This window comes from Chelon labrosus (assembly GCF_963514085.1).
Source record: "Chelon labrosus genome assembly, chromosome: 12".
Taxonomy (NCBI): domain Eukaryota; kingdom Metazoa; phylum Chordata; class Actinopteri; order Mugiliformes; family Mugilidae; genus Chelon; species Chelon labrosus.
The window spans coordinates 9,765,161-9,785,420 of record NC_140345.1 but is presented as its reverse complement, the minus strand read 5'-3'; the positions used below and the strand labels follow the sequence as shown (position 1 = coordinate 9,785,420).

The window sequence follows — 20,260 nt, the reverse complement described above, 5'->3', positions numbered from 1 at the left end:
TTATATATTTATGTCGTACAAAGCCAGTGCTTTATCCACTATTTATTTTGGCAAGCAGACCCAACTGGAAGGTGTGACTGACTTTGTTTCTAATGATTAATTTGTCAAATATGATAAAACAGACTTTAACAAGGCAAATATCACAACGCAATGAAACACAACCTTTCAAACACAGCAATAAATTAAGTTTATTCCATAAAAGAATGAAATAAGTTCTTTAGATTTACTATTCACATAAGTCCAACAGGATCTATACAAAAAAAGGAGCAGATGAAAGAATGACGTCCCTGACCAACAGATTAAAGGAAAATAAAAAGGGATGATGATTGGAAAGGTAGGAAAAGCTGTGCTGGAATCAAATGAGAACTGATCTGTGATGTACAACACCATTGATATCTTTATAAAGACACTATATTCAAACACTTTGCCTGGTGTGGGGTTTTCTTTCACTTCTAAATAAAACTGGACTGTCTGTCTGTACATACACAAAATAGGTTGAGGTATCAGTCCTGCAAGTGGTCTTCTTCAAACTATAATGTGTGCACAAAAAACAACAAATGGGAGTTTTACAAAATATTAGTACGTCCATTTGGACCCAGGAACCAACACACAGCTGTTAAAGAGTCATCCATGTGATGAATGGGTGATTGGTGCTGGGAAAAGACAGGCTCAGGTTGGGTGCATATCCTTTAAAAAACAAATTTTAAAAAAAAGATTGAGCCTTAGGGTGCCATCCAGAAAGGCATAGACTGCTGCTGTGGCTGTGTTTTGGCACGGGAGGTTGGTGGAGGAGGACAACGGTAACCCTGTGTCCAGCCTGAGGAGGCGGAGGAGGGGGGGACTGCTCCAGGGTTACCTGGCCCTGAGGCTTTGGAGGTGGGGTGTTCTTCCTCTTCATCCGAGGAGTCGCCGGTGTACGCTACCAAACCTGTTTTCAATCTTTTCACTGCGGGCTCTGAAAAAAAAAGAGTGGGAGCAAACAGAAGAAAGAAGAGACAGGCAGCACAATTGGAAAAGAAGGGAGAGAAAAAAAAAAAACACAAAAAAATACAACAACACGTTTCAAATACCACAAGTGGATTATTCCACACACATTTTGGGAGAAGCAAATAGTTAATAGATTTAAATCAACGTTTATGTCAGCACAGTAGAGGAGGGAACAGCCATTGGTTGGTGGGGAGCGACAGCGTAAGGGCCGTCCAATCGAGCGGCAGGACGGCATCACAGGACGAGTCGTGCCCCACCCCCAATCAGTATCCAGCATCACCCCAGAGACACATGGAAGAGAAGAAAAACACAGAGAAAAAGAGAAAAACACAAAAACAGGAGAGATTCTCGTTAGTAAGGAAAGTAAACAAACTACAGGAAATCCAGACTGATGATGTCATCAGAATGGGACCGTAAGGCGGACTCGACTTATCCTTTACACAGGATTGAAAAATGCACAAAAGATGTCGAGTCATAGCTCCACCTCTATATATGAAGATTTCTAGTCACAGCAAATCCTGGAAGAATCATGAGAAGCATAAAGGCTGGTTTGAGTGTAGCTGAATGTGTAATGCAGCTTCTATGACATCTGCCATATGAACTGGGCATCTATCTAATACTAACTAATAGATAGTGCATGTGTGTCTTTCTACATTTGTTGCGGTTTTATGTAACACATTTCCCGCTTCAACAATCTCCAGTCTATTGGCCTGGGAGTGGATTTATATTTTACTCGGTGCAGCTCTAACTTAAGGCTGTGAATAAACTGAGGGAAAGCCTATAAAGGCCATAGTCCACAGTCATGAACTGTGAATGTGGATTTGGGCAGGGTTAAGTTGATCCACAGGATAACACCCTTACCCACAGGGCCTGGCGGTGCCCTTCTCTCTTCCATCTTGGGTCTCACTCCGTTCACAGGCAGGGGTGGTGGAGGCATTAGCTGCCTACTGCAGAACACAAAGAGAGAGAGAGAGAAAGAGAGTGTTTATGAACCGTGCCTACTGACACATGTACACTATTAATTTAAATAAAACTTTGTGTACCTGTCCCTCTCACTCGGCGGGCCGGAGGAACTCGGAGGTTGTGGTCCTGTAGTCTCTGGGCTGCCCACTGGGAAGCCTGCACCTAAATTAGTCATATGAATGGGTCCATGCTATGAGCAGAAAAACACACAGGCACGATTAGCACACATCCTCTACTAAGCCCTGTCCTGACAATTTAATAATAATATACCTATCCCTACACCAAAGAGAAAAACATCTAGCTTACCACAGCTCATAAGATGATCATAAGATTGTATCTTATCTGATATAATACCTTTTTCTGAAACTTCCATTTCACCCGTAGAAACACATGGGTAAACTGTAAGTGAACACCAAGAGGAAACAGCAGACCATGCTATCTCAGCCTAGGTACATCCTTCCTTTCTTCCAGGAAGAAAGGATGTACGAGGCGGCAGTAGATAAATCACAGATAGTAAAGCAAGCGCTTGACTAATGGAAGTAATTGGCACAAACAGACCTTAGGTAAAACCCCACGCATACAAAAAAAAACATGGGGGCAGCAGAGGAGAGAAAAGAAAGGGAGGGTGAAAAAAGAGAAACCACCAGAGAATAAAGAGGAGCTGTAAATGTGGAAGAGCTAGTTATCACCTGGTATCCGAGTAGACCGCTGTCCCTCTCGTCTGGTACCTCCTCTGTGAAGCGTCTTTTCTGTGGTGGGTTGGCCGGGGCGGCTGGAGTTGACACTCTAGGTGGCACGGCAGCAGTAGGAGCAAAACGTACAGGGGGAAGAGTCTGCACAGAGGAGAGAAACCACATGAAGCGGGTATTGCTTTGCACTTCAACAAGCCCACGTATAGAGATTGTAGATTACATACTCAACTGCATGAAGACCCTAAAATACACTAGAATTACTGTTATCTCAAAGGCAACCAGTAGATTTGATTTAGTTTTTATTTCTCTTGAATGCACTTTATCTTAAGTTATCAAACATTTAATAATAAATAAGTAATAGAAACTATTAGTGCCGTTATTTCTGAAAGCATTCTTACTTTTGTTGTGCTTTAAATATTTACATTTTTGCACTGTGCATTTCTGATCATACAATAACTAAGGCTTCAATGAACCCTACCTGTGGCAGAGCTTCTGTAGCAGGAGCAGGAACAGGTGCTGGAGCTGGAGTCGGTGCGGGGGCAGGAACAGGGGCAGGAGCTGGGCGGAGAGGGTATTGAGAAGGTACACCTGCAGGTGCCACTAGTGGTACTGGAGGTGGGACAGTGTAAGGTGGAGGGACGGGCTGGGGCTGAGGTGGGGGCACAGGCACTGTGTAGCCTGGCTGGTATCCAGCAGGGGGATAGTAAGGAGGCTGGGGAAGAATCCCATTCACTGCTGGAGGCTGTGAGAAACCTGGGGTAGGAAGAGGATCAAACCAGATCTTAGTGACGTCTACATGCATATGTTTCATTGACAACATAACAGATGTTAACTGAGGAAAAAGAACAGTGCAAAATACAGTGAAAATAATAACAATATAAATAATATAAATCACAAAAAGACTACAGATTGTTGTATACCTTGTTGTGTTGGCATCATCGTGCTCATTTGATTAAGGAAGCGAGAATATTCTGCATGGACCTAGAAAAGGAAAAATATTCTATATAAGGCATGTTAAGGTTTCTAGTGATGAGCCCACAATAAACTGACTGTATAACAACTACACCCATTAGGATTAATGCAGTTGTGACAACAGCGCACATTCCCTTTGAAACTCTATCTTAATGTTGCATAAAATACTTGCTTGTGGTACAAAATAAAGATAATACTTTCACAACTATGTGCAGTCTTGTAGCAAATGTGTACATGCTATTATCTCAATAGCACATCCGCAGAGGCTGAGATCAGTGATTCCATCAATACCACAAGAAAGAGTTTTTTTTTCCCCAAAGACACCGACTTCTTGGGTTTGTTTGCCTCACTTGGGCGGCAATAACAATAGCTTTATTTCTCACGAAATACGCAGTTTAGAAATGCCAGTGTCACTGATAGTCAAAGATCATTTTTGGTTATTTGATCATTCACAAGTAACTTAATAATTTAACTGACATGTGTCCCTGATGGATTCATTCTATCTACTATTACACTAGATAGATAGATAGATAGATAGATAGACTATCTTTAATTAATAATAAATTGATTAATTATCATAAAACTGTAAATTTTGCATCTCTGGAGGCTACTACTTATGTGAGTCTTAACGATTTAATATCAATTGTTGTTGGAAAGGGAGAACATATATGCGGACAGAGCATTATTTTTTTACAATAACAGGAAACTACTCACAGTCTGAAGCAGATTTTCACACAAGGTCTTTGCAGCTGCAAGTCCTTCTGGTTTAGGATGACTGGAGAGGATAACATCTGCATTTAGTTCTTTTGAGTCCACATTGCTGCTTTAATTCATAACAGTGCGTGATCAAGTATAGTCTCTAAAAATTAATGATTGCTACTGTTTCAACACCCACCTGATATAAATGTACATGGGTTCAAAGGCCTCTCGTCCAGATGCAGGCTCTAAACAGCCGGATCCTTTTCCTCTGAGGAAGACTTTAGCCCCAGTCTCAGCCTGGATGTGCTGCAGGTATGAACAGCCGGGGCCCTCGACGCGCTCTTTAACCACAAAGCCTGGGATAGCGTGCTCCAGGCCAACAAAGACCTTATCTTGAACGTAATGCATCTGAGAAACAACGTAAAAAAAATAAAAAAAAACGGGAAAAAAAATCAATATGACTTCATTTGAAGAGACAGAAGAGTCATTGGTGGGATATCTCTACTCATTTGTGCCCATTTGCTAAAAGATAATGTCTTTACATTAAATTAAGTTCATGGTCAAACAAGTTGTTCAGAGTTCTGAATCGGGGTCTTTTAACTTCAAAGCCAAAAATATTTTAACTGATTGTAAATGATGTAGGGAAAGTTGAAACATAGTAATCTATCCAATCAAACCTTTGACATCTTCCAGTTAGTTTAAAGCTAAAGAACTTATTTATTATTCCTCTGAGGGCGTCCAAAATTGCTGAGTATACATACATTAAAGTCTGACTCTCCAACATCTCTTGAATGATATGCTCTGCACAAAGCTTAGCTTACAGATTTAACCGCAAGGGAAATGACATAAGGAAAGCGTATTTAGTTAGTTCATTCAGTAACTGTCATACCCCTGACTGAAAGTGTGGTTTGTGGTGGGTCATAGGCGACAGTGAGGGTTGAGGAGGGTTTTGCTGATGGTAAACCGTGACTGAAGCTCCACTCGGGGAGAAAGACGAAGCAGATGATGAAGCAGTTGCAGCTTTCACCACACCGTTGGTGATGATCTCCTTGATTCTATTAACTGCTCCTGGGGAAGGATGAAGGTAAACCATCAGTAGAATCACAAGATGAGTGCAAAGGTACTTTCACAAGTGACTGAGAACGAGTTAGAAAGAGGACTGACTGTCCACGAGCTCTCTTGTTTGTCCTTGTACGTGCAGATACAGAGGCCGATCCCTATGTGGAATGAGAGGAAACAAAGCAGTGTTAAATGTTAATATCTCCTAGATTATCATCACTTTCTAAAAGTGAGAGATGAGAAAGGTTACCCTGGCAGTGCTTTTCCCTTCTCCTCTGCTGTCATGTAACGCCCCCTAGTTGACACTGCAGCACCGCTCACTTTACTGATCTGCATGTGACAAGTAAAACACATATCAGAGAATAATCCTCACACCGAGTCATGAACTTAACTCTGTGAAACACGCTTGTCTACATTGCTGCTCACCTCGTCCTGTGTTTGCCCACGTGTCAGGAGATTTCGACAGGTGATTGGAACATCATTGATCTCAACTTCAGCTACCACCAGGTCGTCTTTGGCTTTTGTCGGCACTGGAGGCTTACCACCACTCATAATCTGAGTGAGGAGGGGCAACAAAGAACATGCATCACCCCATGTCAAATATAGCTGGAGGACTATATAAAAAAATATATATTTTCACACTGGATACTTAAAAAAAATATCATAGCAATGGTAAAAAAAGAAAATCTCAGACAGCAACTTCAGCAATATTAGCTTTCCCTCTATGTGGTGATAAAATCTGCTCTTATGAATGAAACCAAGTGCAGTCTTTAAAAGAAGATAAGCTTTCTTATTGTTTAAGGTGCATTCTAATATAACAGTCCTGCACTAAATCTTAGTTTCTTTAAGGTTATGGTATTCAACATTTGTTTCAAATAACTGATAGAGCTGTTGATTCAACTGCGTTTTTATTTTATTTTTTTTGGGGGGGGGGGGGGAGTTGTACTGTTGAATTGTATTGTACTGACACAATTTTCTATTTTAACGACCCCATTTTAGAGTCAGTGGACTAGGCTAAATAAGAGAACACCTTTGTGTTTAACTCAATACAGTTTAACAGCATCACAAACCACATCCTCCAAAAACGGTCATACAGTTGAATTACTTCCCTTCCCCGTGCAATGTTTCAACACTAACTAGAGATCAAAAGATTATGAAGGGAGATTTAATTTTAATGCAGGGCTATTTTATACTATATTAATGCATCTAATGTAAAGTAATTTCATCTTTATATGCACTGCTGGTGTAAAGCTTTGAATGACAATGAAAAAACATCAGTGTATATCATAACATCAGGATACATTGTCATGCATGTACGAAACACTGATGGAACAAATCTGTCCCGTAAGCCTTACATATACAACACTGTTATTCACTCATCTCTGCAATATTGCCTGCAGACCCCTAATATGACCAGTTATACTTAAAACGAACCTAAAACTAAGACCACTGGACTTGTCATTAAGCATCTAAGTGGCTTCTGCAAATTCAAACGGATATTTGGTTAGATGTGACTTAAGTCCTGTTTAGGGAGACGGGTTATGTTCTTGAGTTGAGGGAGCCACTTGAATGAGTGTTGAAATGTCTTCAAGAAACAGAACTACCACTGTTTTAACTTTGTTTTTAGATATACAATGACCTAGATTGCTGAGAGCTGTCACACTGATTATGATTATGTTTTACTCCTTCTGTTGAGTCCATACATGCTGTTCATTACCTTGTCAGGTGGTCCAGGGATGCCTATTTGTGACGGTTTCAGTTTGCCTTTGGCTACCAGCATCGCATTAATCTTGGCAGCCACAGCTGCTGCAGCATCCAGAGCTCCAGTGGGCGCAGCTTCAGCCTCCCTCATCCCACCAGAGCCAGAGCCAGAGCCCGAGCCCGGACCAGGCTGGTCCCATTTGCTGCGGCGGCTAGGAAGGACAAAAATACAGGAAACACATAATGAAGGGGGAAGCTGATTTTAACTCGGCTGACAAGCTAGGAGAAGCGACACTGTTGTTGTTGTTTGGAAACTGTCCAAGCAGTGAGACTATGGTGTCTATGATCCATTTCTTTCCAAAGATTCTGGCTTGTTTTGATCACCCGTGTGTAGTATAACGCGGAAGTACAAGCTAACAACAAACCCGCACGTATTCTTTGAAAATATGCTGTAGTAAGATAACTAGCATGGACCAGCAGCTAGCACCACTAGCCTGATAACACCGCCATCATTACATAAGGTGGCTAACATTAGCTAGCTAGCCGGCTAACTGAAACTAGCTGGACGGAGGGTCAAATAACACATTACAAACACAAAAACAGTCCGGTTTGACACACTCACCCGCTGTTCTGTGTTCCACAAAATGACATCAATATTCTGTCAAGAGCAAGTTTCCTACGTGTGCAAGAAATAAATGTGGAAAAAAGCTCCCTTGACTTCTACACAAACGACTGCTGGTTGCTACATGTAGTTCACTGTTTCTCACCATTTCCGTTTCCGGTGTTGTTGCAACAATGAGGCCACAAGAGGGCGCCAGACACCAGCACGTGTTTGAGTAAAACTCCAGGTGAAAAGAAGCATCACCTGTCCTGCCATCCCACCACGTCGTGCCACCCTTGGTGAGTTTGTCCAGAGACGACGTCAAGGTTTCCAGTGGAGGAGGAAGCCTTGAGCCGCCGGACATGCTTCATGACCAAGGTAGGTCTGAGCAGTTGAACCACTTCTTAAAATGCCTCATATAAATAATAGGATTTTGTTCGTGCATTGATTTATTGCTGGATTAGTTTTTGATAGAAGATGTTTTGCCGAACTCCGGCTTGTCATCTTAAGAGTTTACAGAAATCCTTATGAACGAAATTAGATTGATTCTGTTAAAATAATCTATTTTAAAGGTGACCTGAATTCCACTGTATTGCAGATAGATACTTAAGTGTTTAACTAATTAGCAAAGATATCATATTTCTGCAAACATGGACAGTTTATAAGGCCCTTTATAGTTTACAGTGTTGTCTTTTGTAAGGACACTACAAGCTAAATCTTTCAAACTTGTCTGAAGGTTATTACAAGTGTACACCCTCAGTCTGCTCTGTGAGGACATTCAGACCCAGTTTGGTCCTAAAGGCTGATGCACGATGAGGTCAGTGTCCAGTAGCCAGTCCAGAACTACACCACTGCACCATGCCTGCCGTCCCCCGGGCTGTGCTAATGAACTGGGTTATTAAGAGTCACTCTGGCAAGTCCAGGTGTCCAGGTGTTCAGTTACTCACCACCCAGGAGACATGGACAGGAGGTGCAGGTTACTGTGGAAGGCGAGAACACTGTGTGGGGGCGACATGGATCAACAGATTGAACATACTGCTGCCCTGGTTGAATTTCTTTTGTTCTCCATTACGGAACGTTGAAAGATGTCTTGAAATCTCAATTTTCTTGAGCTTGATTAGGATCAAGGTGTGTCATGTGTGCATAAACGGAAACCGCTTGTTTTATAGGTATTAGTTTCTACTCACAGCTCTGCTTTGATTTATGCTCATCTAATAGTTCTGACTAGTTGTCATTATAATCATTTTTATTTTCTTAATGGTGTAATTCGTAGCGTATTTTCAGTTGTTTTTACAGCAATTAATCTGGTTATTCAGTGGAGCTTTAAAGGTTTGCAGTTATGTTTTATACCGTAACTGCCTTGATGCATTTGATTTGATAACCGAACAGTCTGCAAATGTGCAATTGCAGTGAGCTTTACTTCTACTGTGTAACTTTACACCTTTAACAAAAGCTTTATTTGATCACTATCACATCAGAACCCACATCTGAACTGTTAGGACAAGGGGCTGAAAGACTTTTAAGGGATCAGTTTGTTTGATTTTGTTGCATACTGCATGGCGATGAGGTAATAGGAGCCACTTCACAGTAAAACACACAAAAGGTAATTTCTATAGCCACAGATTGCTTTGTCCTTTCTGGGCTACAGCAGAAACATGGCAGCACAACTTGGGAGGCGCAGTGGAGGAGAACTCGCTCCATTTGTACAATAGACATAAAGTGCTCATTCAGAATCAGAATCAGAATGCCTTTATTGTCCTCACACGCGGGAATTAAAGTAATCTCCTCTGTGGTTCTGGTTAAGAGCGAAAAACGAGTATAAAAACATACTCATTCATTCATCTTCTGTAACCGCTTCTCCTGTGAGGGGTTATAAAAACACACTATAAAGAGAAATAGATTGCACAGTACCAATGTCAGGCATTGATGAGATTGAACATTGAAATTGCTAATGAAAACAACAATCCGTAAGATTATGAGGTGATTATAGGCTGATGAAAATAATAAATTCCATTTCCATTAATTGACCCCTCTAGATCCTACCCACTGTACCTTTACCTTCACCTTCAGGAATAAATCATAGTACTTTTCGAGATATTTGCTCTCTGAACAGAGGTTGTTGCGTAGTGCTGAGCCTTCAGGACGTGATGTGTCCTCACGGGGGACACAGTTGGTAGCATGGTTCAGTTACTGAGCCACCTGAGCTGGAAGTTCAGCCGGTGCAAAGACAGGCGAGCAGAAGAACAAGTTGCGTAACGAGCAACAAGCTGTTACCTGTAGCACGGCAACAGAGACCCAAGTACTGACAAGGTGAATGTTTGGTGTAGAGCAAGGAAGTCGATGCAGAGCTGAAGTACATGACGGGGTACAGGTAAAGGAACACTGTGAATGATGGAACAAACTGGAAAGAGATTAACTTTGATTCACTGATGGCGCCCAGAAGAAACTGTTGTCAGTCTGGACAATGGATATCCAATTACCTGCTATCACTTAATGTTAATACAAGTAAAACATAATGGCTACTGACCACCTTCCGTCTTTGGTTACGGTAATTTCTTTTTATACAATATACTCTACCAACGCATTCAAATTAATAAAGTGATTAACATTTTCTAAACGTTGAATTGAAAACTGGTATATATTATTAAGACATGTTTTTTTTTTTTTTGTAGCGGCTGTAAAGAGTAAATCAGGAGAAATGTGACTAATGCCTGAATTGTGCCCTACTTAAAAGGGTTTAGTAAACTTGATGATGCAAACTACCAGTCTGGGTTTTTCTTTCATTCCACCTGCAGGTGGCGGTCTAATTCTAACCTTTAGGCAGCAGAGTTTACTTCAAATACTGTGAGCTGCTTTTACCCGTTTGCCCAAACCTGCCTCTAGTCAGTGCCCTAAATTCACCACCTTCACCATAAATTTTAATTTTGACACTGCTGTTTTTATTTCATGTGGCATAGCTGTTTTAAGTTTTAATTATTTTTCATTTGACTATGTTTAGGATGGCACCAACCTAAAAACAGTCTGTTATTGGTCAGCTACACAAATATTATTTTCAGTCACCATGCTCTGGAGTAAATGGGTTAAATTAAGGGTCCAAAAAATGCCTTTTTATCTTCTTTTTCCTTTTGTCCAAAGTTATGTCTTTATACGTCATTGTTTGACCAACTGGCCACAGTCTTCCGCTTTTCTCAAAATGGTTAATTTTCTGTCAAATGGGCTTTCGATTAATAAAGTTATAGTTTCAGCTGTGATACATAACAGATGGCTCACAGTGTGTACAGGCAAAATGTCCATCCTCAACTGTGATCTCCTCGTATGACCAAACTGGGGTTCACCTGAGTGAAGTGTCCAAAGGTCAGAGGTCGGCAGAGCTTTGACGCCTGAGTTGACAAGGATGTTTACAGCAGTGTGCTGCGAGAGGTGAAGGCGGGGGAGAACAGAGAAACTGTGACACACGGGGAGAGGGAGAAGGAGAGAGAGGGGCAGACGTGCCATGTTTACTGTCTTTCCTAGTAAGAGCCCAAGTGCGAACCGTAACGTGTATGTCGGTTGATGTAACCTCCGGCCCTTGAGGTACGCAAGCCTGGGCCTCGCCTGATCCTGGCGGCTGACACGGAGATGTGAAGTCAGGGGATGTGATGGGACGAGGGCGCCATACGGTGGGGCTGCCATGGGTTGAACAAAGAGACTCTGTGAGCGCCTAGGTTTCAGTGTTTGTTGTCAAACCAGCAATTACAAGCAGTTTTTTTATTTTGCGGGTGTGTGTAACATAAACTTGACTTTCAACTACTGTGATGTTACAGATGTTAAAAGTTGTAATTCTTTTTTTAAAGCAAATGATTTTAATAAATATTTTTAAAAAAAATATTTAAATACAATTTTTTATTATTAGTCAAAAGCTTGGTCTTTGTCAGTGTAGGTAAAGCAGAAAGTGTCGAGGGGGCAAGAAGTGATTGAGAGAAGGAAAACAGATGGTGAGATTGAATTTTAGAGGAGGAGGGAAGGCGGAGTGCGAAGGGAATCTTTTTTGTGTATGTCTGGAGAAAATGGGAGCCTCTTATACACCTCACAGCATGAATTTGGCCCGGGCTGTGGCCTCGTCTCGTCTGCACGGCGGGGTGCTTTCCTGAGCGGGTTGCCCAGGGGAGGGGCACCTGCAGCAGCCTCAGACACTGGTCAAGAGGAGAGCCCGATGGGCGGAGTGAGGGGTGCCGGGGTGGAAAGATGCTTGCCAGTTCCAGGAAACTGACATGTGCTGGATTTATGAAATCCTCAGGTAGAACGGAGCAATCCTGTCAAAAGAAAATATTTGTCCTTGTGTTTTCCCTGTGGCCTAGAGAGGAAGACACTGCCTGTAATCTCAGGATGAAATCAAAAGCTGCTGCTGCACGGGAGGACAAAAGTTATGATTGGACCGAGTCAGCCGGGGCTGGCAACTACCAACACAAACAACTCTGAGTTTATAGATCGACCAGCCTGCCAACTGAGACAATATTTTCCATTCATTTGGTTGGGTTGACCAAACCCCGTGTGTTTGAAGTTTATCAAACACTCAGTCATCCCTGCAGACCTGAGGGAGGACTTAATCATCTGATATATGGAGTTTTAGAATAAATTGGACACCCAGAACCTGTCCACTATGCAGACTTAAAAAATTGAACTGCAAGCTCTCTGTGGCGCTCTGTAATATGCACTCTGCTGCTAAGTGTCTTTTTTGGATACTTTTCATCTCTTACTTAAGCTAAACCCTCCATCTTCTGTCATTTTGGTATGACCCAGGGGTTCAAAAATCACCACGTCTCATATGAAGGCGCTTGATTTCAGACGTGCACGGAGCTGGCTCTGTGTAGGCCAGAAATTCCATTTAAATGGACAAATGTGGTGTGAGGTCTCAGTTGTCTGTGAAAGGTGGATGGATATTGCATTAACTTCACAACAGAAGCGCCCCCCGTGGTGCGACTGCACAGGGCCCTGGATAATAACTGCAGAGGGAACGTTACGCTCAGAGGTAGCCCAGCCAGGTAAATGGAAACACATGGCAGGCAACACGGGCTACAGAAGAGGCCTTACAGCCTCAGAAATAATGCATCACAGTGCAGAGAAAGGCACAAGCTCCCTTGACAAATGTTAATGGTATGTGTCTCTTCAACCTGCTGCTGTTTGCAGTGCTGTAAAGCCCCGCAGGGCGTCATAGCTTCTCGGGCTGTCCCGAGGTTTTCTCTCCCTCGGTTAACGTTCTTACATTTACGCACTTTACGTGCAAATAAATAAACTCATACTTTAGCTCGACTTTCCGCTCATAATCGGAGTCTCATTTTACACTGCATTTAAAAGGAAATCACTCAAACTATCCATTACCTGTGGATAATGTACTCTCAGAAGTTATTGAATGTCAAGTCAAAACACAGTAAACCACAGTTAATAGATCTCAATGGTCCGTCTGTGTGATTTGAGCGGACAAAGAAAAACATTTCCAAGATTTGTGACTTGACAATCAGCGATGAAATGAAAAACTTTACGGACTTGTGTTACTTCTTAATGTGTATGTTGTTGATAATCTCTTTACACTGAGGACTTTTGATATTAACTATAATAGTTTTTATAGTTTTTTATAGTTTTTTCCATAGTCTAAATTGTATATATCGATTCCAGTATTTGATTCACTTTGTATGACGTCGTATCAGGTTTTTACTGGACATGAAATTGATAATGTTTATGGTTTTGACAATGTTAGTTTTTTTCTGGAAGATGTGATGGATTATCTTACCTGACACTCAAATCTGTCCTGGCTATTTTAGTTTTCACAGGTTGCCTGGCTTTATTTTCTGAACCCTGTGCAGTCCCCGCAATGTTTCTTTGTTTTTAAAGGAGCATGCAGTATATCACATACAGGAACAGATGGGAGAGGGTACGCAACAATAACTCTACTGGCAGACTTGGATCCATGTATTCACTTAATCAGCCTTAAAGATACCAAAAATCACTCTGTTTCTGACCCCGATCACGTGATGCCACTCTGTCTGCTTTTTCCCATTGTCCCATCCCCACCCTCACTCCTCTCTGTCAAAAAACAATATTTGCTCATCTGCGTCAAAGAGCAGCAGGGTTGGTATTACAGTACAGTGCAGCCTTTGAGTCAGACAGGGAAGATCTTCCCGAGTCGCTGACACAGATACACAAACAAAAGTATGAATGCAATTCAAGGACTTCTCCCCACGAAGAACTTTTAAAATATTGCGCCCCTTTTTAGTTCACATCTGTCATGACCGTAAATACCACTAGGTGTAATTTTCAGTGATATGTTGTGTTATTTTTCAGAGCTATAAGGACACAGCAGTAAAAGATCCACTGACACAGTGAATTACAGAAGGCATACTCTTTATTCAAGGCTATATATTACGCAATATTATAAACATCAATTGAGGCCATGCAAAGCGTTGCATGATTCTTAACAATAGGTACGTTTTCAAACCAAACATGCAGGTCGAGATTATAAAAAGTTATTATTTTTCCGATATGTCAGGGTTCAGGGGGAGAAAACAAAAAGACTGTTCACCCGCTTAAACATAATTCTTTATGTCAGCAAACAAAGTCTCCGAAAAATGTCCCATTGCGGTCCCGACCAGACGCAACCAGTTGTTCAAAAACAAACATTTTCTTTGATAGTTCTGAAAACAAGGAGAAGTGCATCAGGGTTTTACTGGAAATGCGTGTGTATGTGTAACATATGTCATAAGGTCTGGTCTGCTAATATTAGTGTATTCTGTATTCTGGGGGTAAATGACTTCACAGATTTATTTTTTTAGTGACATTGTATGGGTTTGCAATTGTTACAAGAACCATATCAAAAGATATTTTAAAACCAAACGGGATATTTTTCTGTTACAGACTTTGTTAGGTAACACATCTTACAGAGATTGTCACTTTGCGCTGGTTAAACTTGAATGTTTTTAACTGTTCATCTCCAACTAGGAAAATCTTTCACAAGCATTTGTACAAAGTGCTATCATTTGATAAGTATTCTCCTACTTCCTTAGCTTGCAGGCTAAGGCTGAGTCAATGCTCTTTGGTGCTTTTTATTTATCTTATAAAGCATTCACCTACAGTACCTGTTCACACATACAGTTTCTTTGCATACTGTTAAATGCACACGTGTACGCTCACTCAATTGTCTCTGCTGTTGGAGGGGAATAGACGCTACTACAGCGGACTGCTTTTGCGGCAGAGCTGATTTGGTGACGTCAGCGTCTGTCGGTTGCGTTTCCGCTTTCCTGTCAATAGTGTGTAGAAGAATGGATTCACACAAGAGTTTCCATAAGTCAGACCCGTGAGGATACGATTCACTGTCACCTGTGTCCCCACTGGTATTGTTCGCAGCATGTCGGGCTGGTAGAGGGGCAGCAGCTGCCAGATCCAGAAAGGGAGGAAGCATGCCCAAAAGGCCAAGACGATACCCAGGATGAGGAGCAGGACTTTGGGCTTGGGTGCACGAGGAGAACAGGCGGTGCTGCTACCGATCGCCCAGGCTGGCCGAGTTTGAGACACCCAGTAAAGCCGGCCTAGAGTGGCATAAAGTGCTCCGATGGCCAACCCAGGACCAAGAATGCTGGTGCAGAACAACACACTCAGATAGGCCTTGGAGCTCTGCTCGTCCCATGCTGGGACACACAGCTGGCCCTCCTGGTTCTCACCATCCTCCAGGTGCAATGTGATCATCATGGGTAGGCTGAGAGCCACTGCCAGCCCCCAGGCCAGGCCTACACGCAGCAGGCCAGATGAGTTGGAGGACGAGGTGTGCAGGGGGTGGGCCACTGCCCGATAACGGTCCAGACTCATGGCGCTGAGAGTGAAGATGGAGGCGTGCATGGTGAGGAGGTCCAGGCTCAGCAGGAGGCGGCAACCCAGCTCACCAAAGGCCCAGCCGGACGCCAGGCTGTCGTACACAATGAAGGGGGCGGTGAAGAGGTAGAGCAGGTCGGCGAGAGCAAGGCTCAGCACCTGGAGGTGAAGAGAGGAGGAGGAAGAGGAGGTAGGGGAGGAGGTAGGCGAAGTGGAGTTTGCAAGGCAAGCCGGTAAAGGTACTCTCGTTAAGCAGCAGGCTAGTGAAGCTCCACCTCTTCTCCTACTTCTCCTGCGCCTCAGGAGGAGGCCCAGAGTGTAAAGGTTTCCTGTGATACCAAGCAAGGAGAGGAGGGAGAGGAAGGAGCAGAAAAGTGCTGTGGATGCCAAGCTGGGTGATGGAGAGATGGAGGGAGATGAGGAAGGCACAGAAAAATTGGGCATAATTGGGAACGTGAATGGAGAAGGTGGGGGCAAAGAGCTGGACGGGTCCATAATGGGAAATATATATATATAAAAAAAATCTGTTAGAAGGAGTAGCAGCCAGGGAATGCTGAAATGTCAGCTTGCTTCAAATGCTGAGAAAAACATGCAGTAGAGGCACAGAGGAAAGAAATGAGATGGATGGTTCAAAAGGTAGAGACAGGTGGGGAAGAGAACAAAACAGTATCTATTAGTTTCTATGAATACTTCTTTGGATACAGGAGAATTTATTTGTTAGACACACAAGTTGACGGCAACAACAAATCTAGAGAATGGTTTGGGTCTCAGGTGCTCCAGTGGGATTTAGCATATTTAAATCGTGACAGTAGTTTGAGTAAATAAACTCATATAAACATGTACAAATGAAAATGTCAGAAACACCAGGATGGTTTACGTTTCGACCTGCTCTGGGTGGCACAGGCTCCAAAATGTTATAGTTTCACAGGGAACGGGGTGAGGTTGTTATGGTTTTAGTAAAATAATTGGATTTTTAGAGCGAGAAGGCTCCAACTGAAGACTAAATCTTAGACTCAAACCGTATGTTGAAAGGTCAGCACTTAAGAATTAGGCAAGACATGGCTTAGAAGTTAGTAAATCAGTTCCACATTTTCAGGTTTTTGTTTGATTTTTCTTGTTTGCTTTTTCTTGCGTTTTTGCGCACTGGTGGTTTGGATGTGGATCTGCGCATAAAAATGTGCCGAGTCACAGGATTCTTTTTTTTTTTTTTTGCAGAAACGTAATCTGCAGCGACATCAAAGCAGATGCGGGGTGCCTGACAGAAACGGCCTGGATGACACATGGTGACCCGGGCAGCACCGAGGTTAAGAGCTACTGTTGAACTCTGGAGGAACAGCCAGACGCCCCGCGGTGCTCTGCGCCCTGGCGCTGCCCCGCGCCTCCATACGTTACCGGCACGCTTTAAATAACAGCTATTAATGACAAGACGGCCTCGTCCTGTAGGTAATTTCCATTATATCACATGCTTAAATATTGTGCAAATGCGCAAAGGTAGGAGAAGTGTAAAAAATAAAATCATTACGGCCCAAAAGCTAAAATAACTGTGCAAGAATGCGCAGCTATTACTAAAAATACTAAATTGTGCGACAATCAAAACAGTTAGCCTTGCCATCCACAGAGTTTGGAGATTTAATTTTGAAAAAAAAAAAAAAAAGAAATAATGCCAAAATCATTTTAAGCTATAGGACCAATCTAAATAGATTTAATAGGCTATTATTGCGTAAAAAGACACATAATGGGCCCTGGTCAATGCTTACGAAAAAGCCAATAGGTTTATAATGTCCACAGTATTTATAATCTCATGCACTCAATGATTGCATTCATTTATTTTTTTTAAAACTTACTTTAGAACTGTTTAGTCCCAGATGTTGAAAAAATAATATTCCACAGATCTCTTTGGTGAAAACACTCAGTTCCCATTTTGAAATCTCCCTCTCCTGTTTTGTAGTCTTAAAAGCCCCTCGACCTCGACCAGGCACAAAAGTAGGATTTTCTTCAGCAGGAGTACGTGTGTTTAATTGTGTTACGGGCTGATGGTCTTCATCCCAACTTGAGCTGATCTCTGCTGTGCGTCCTGTTCAGTCCTCACTGCCGCTCTGTCATTGATGTGTCTGAGTCAACCAGAGGAGTGGGTGTGAGTGGAAAAGAGGGTGGGATGGGACGCTGAATGAGGGGGCCTTTCCTGCAGACTGAGTATGAAGTTGTGCTGGCCTGAATTGGGGTCCCTAGGAAGCCCACATGGGGTGAATTATATGTATTATTTTTTCATTGATTAAAGGTAGAGCAACCTCTGAATACTAAGCAATGACTTTCCTATGACTGAAATCTACAATAATAAATAATAATAATAGTTTTTTTAACTTGTGGTTGAAATCAATTTAAAATGTCCTGACAGGTTTTTATCATAAACACATTAACTGTATGATAATTACAGTTTCAGTTGCTCTGAAATATGACTAAAAGGCATTATAAGTGAATGGCCCAGCCGTGCTGAATAGTTGTCTAAGAATTTAAAACACAAATAAAGTTAATATTAGTGTCTTGTATTTTATAGCCGCATTCAGGGGGTTTACCGTAAGCTTGATCATGGTTTGATGACTCTCTAATGGTTTCAGTACCTTTGAGCCAAACATAAATCTCACTGAGAACCCGCTGCAAAGACTTTCCATGGCAGCAAAGAATCTGACCATAAATGGTAGCATAGCATCATATTTTGGCAAATAATCCCAATGTTGTATAAGACGCAGGTATGGCCGCTGCATTAAGTTGTGACAGCTACAAATTTATTGCAGTTGATTTATGAAACTGGGATGTTTTATAGTTAAACTGTTGGTTCTGTTTAATATGAATGATAGAAAAATAAATGTAGTAAAGAAGATAAATAACCAGATAAAAGTGTTCATGGATTTTATCATTTAACACTTTATTTCTATTTTTAAACTTGTTACAGTCAAAACAAAATGATACATTTAATGTTCACATAATAAGGCACTGAAACAATCCACCACTGAGCATTACCTGAGAATTAACCTTGATACATCGATCAGTATTGAGCATTACACAGGCTAAGACCTGAACGGTTCCTTTGAAGAATGACCGAAGAACTGAGCACAATGAACACGGAATATAACTAGACATCATATACGCTGGATGTTTAGCTAAACACAGCTGTCCTGCAGCAGAAACAACTCAATCAAAAACCATATCAGATGGTGAATAGGTCTTGCTCTGTACCTAGAAAATGTAATAATACATAAGCACGTAGCTGAAACTGAGTTTTGACTCTCTGTGGGAAAGGCAGAGACGGACACACTGAGCCAGAGTATCAGTGGTATTTGCTGTCATTTCATGACGCACAGCAATAACTAATGCACTTCAACTCTGACCCAATGTCAATACCACATCAGCTCGTATTCAAACAAAGTGTCTCGCACCCCCCTGAGGGTTTTATGTGATGCTTAAATCATAGAGGAAATTAATTATCCACTATACTCGCCTGCACCAACATTTTTCCATGTCAGAGTGGAAGTTTAACTGGTAGAGGCTCTGACAACGTCACTGGATAAACGGGTCTTTCAGAAGTTATCAAAAGCAACTTACAGTTGCCTGTTACCCGTTGAGTTGTTTTTGGCTCGGCAGCTGTCGAACCCACAGCTGCGGTTTGCCAGCTTCAGAGTCTGAACAACTTGGAAATGATTTAGTTGTGACTACCCAGTAAAGTGTGTGGGCTGTATACACCTCGTGGTAGTGGTGGTGGGGAGCTCACGCTGGCTGCTTCATACATGTGCTAGCGTACATAAGATAGACAGAGACAGGCAGTAAAGACGAAAGAGGGATGGAGGGGAAGGGGGGACATACCTATCCCCACGGGGTGTGAGGAATTTGAACAAATACCTGGCACAGGCATGCCAAAATAGGGGAGAGGGGGGAGACAACCATGGAAGCATGAGAAGCCCTCATACATGGAGATGGACAGGTATAAAAGTTTATTATATGGAAATATAAGGAGGCATGAGTGCCAAGGTGGCAAGGCAGTTTTAAAGAAGTGATATCAGGTGGCCGGCAGGCCTCAGATTTGATGTGGAGAAAAAGAATCAAGATGATTATTAGGTGTGAAATCAGGCGTTTGGAAGCAGATATTACTTAACATGCAAACATGGAAAAAAGGAGACTGACAGAGTCTGAGCAGTGTGCTGTTTATTTGTCTTTGTCAGAACACATCAACCTCAGTCTGTGCAGACACATTATATCATTTTTAATTAAATTCCCCTGAGCTATGGGCTTTGCTCTAGTGCTTTGACCTGGAGTGCATGTGTTTCTCCCCATTAATAAGTGTGCATCAATCTTTAGCATGCAAATCTGAAAGGTCTGAAAGTGAGAGCGCACAAAGATAACTCATCTGCTGATTCGATGTTCTGTGTTGCTGTTGTAAATTAGGCAGTCAAGATGAGGACTGTGTCGGTGATTGTAGCTCCGTACATAGAACGAGGCTGTCGTACCAACATAATCTGCATTTGTCTGTGTTTTCAGTTTGTAATTTAGGCCGTAAAATAATTATTTCCTAATAGGAGTCATTTAATATGGGCTGTGTTCAAGTGCAGTACATATTATTTTTCAAATTCCACCACAGACGCTGCTATTATTTATGTTATCATTCATTTGCTGATTATTTTCTCGATGAATCATTTAAAATGTCAGTAAATGGTGGAAAAATGTAAATAGCTAATTTAGTTTGACGAAGAATTTG

General features: G+C 42.0%; 2 protein-coding genes across 2 annotated transcripts; both read right to left on the bottom strand.

Annotated features, from left to right (window-relative positions):
- Positions 1 to 163: 163 nt before the first annotated feature.
- Positions 164 to 7,824, bottom strand: khdc4 (KH domain containing 4, pre-mRNA splicing factor). The gene is made up of 14 exons (XM_084557489.1): positions 7,696 to 7,824; positions 7,090 to 7,285; positions 5,799 to 5,927; positions 5,623 to 5,702; positions 5,478 to 5,530; positions 5,203 to 5,381; positions 4,510 to 4,721; positions 4,329 to 4,389; positions 3,563 to 3,623; positions 3,121 to 3,395; positions 2,640 to 2,783; positions 2,031 to 2,140; positions 1,849 to 1,934; positions 164 to 955 (listed from the first exon to the last, which is right to left on the bottom strand). The coding sequence occupies exons 1-14, from the start codon at positions 7,722 to 7,724 to the stop codon at positions 723 to 725; spliced, it is 1,848 nt and encodes a 615-aa protein (XP_084413615.1). The 5' UTR covers positions 7,725 to 7,824; the 3' UTR covers positions 164 to 722.
- A 7,050-nt stretch (positions 7,825 to 14,874) lies between these two features.
- uts2r3 (urotensin-2 receptor 3) lies at positions 14,875 to 16,008 on the bottom strand (the record flags this gene model as incomplete). The annotated part of the gene is made up of 1 exon (XM_084556688.1): positions 14,875 to 16,008. One exon carries the CDS (start codon positions 16,006 to 16,008, stop codon positions 14,875 to 14,877), a length of 1,134 nt encoding a protein of 377 aa, XP_084412814.1.
- Between the last annotated feature and the right edge of the window lie 4,252 nt (positions 16,009 to 20,260).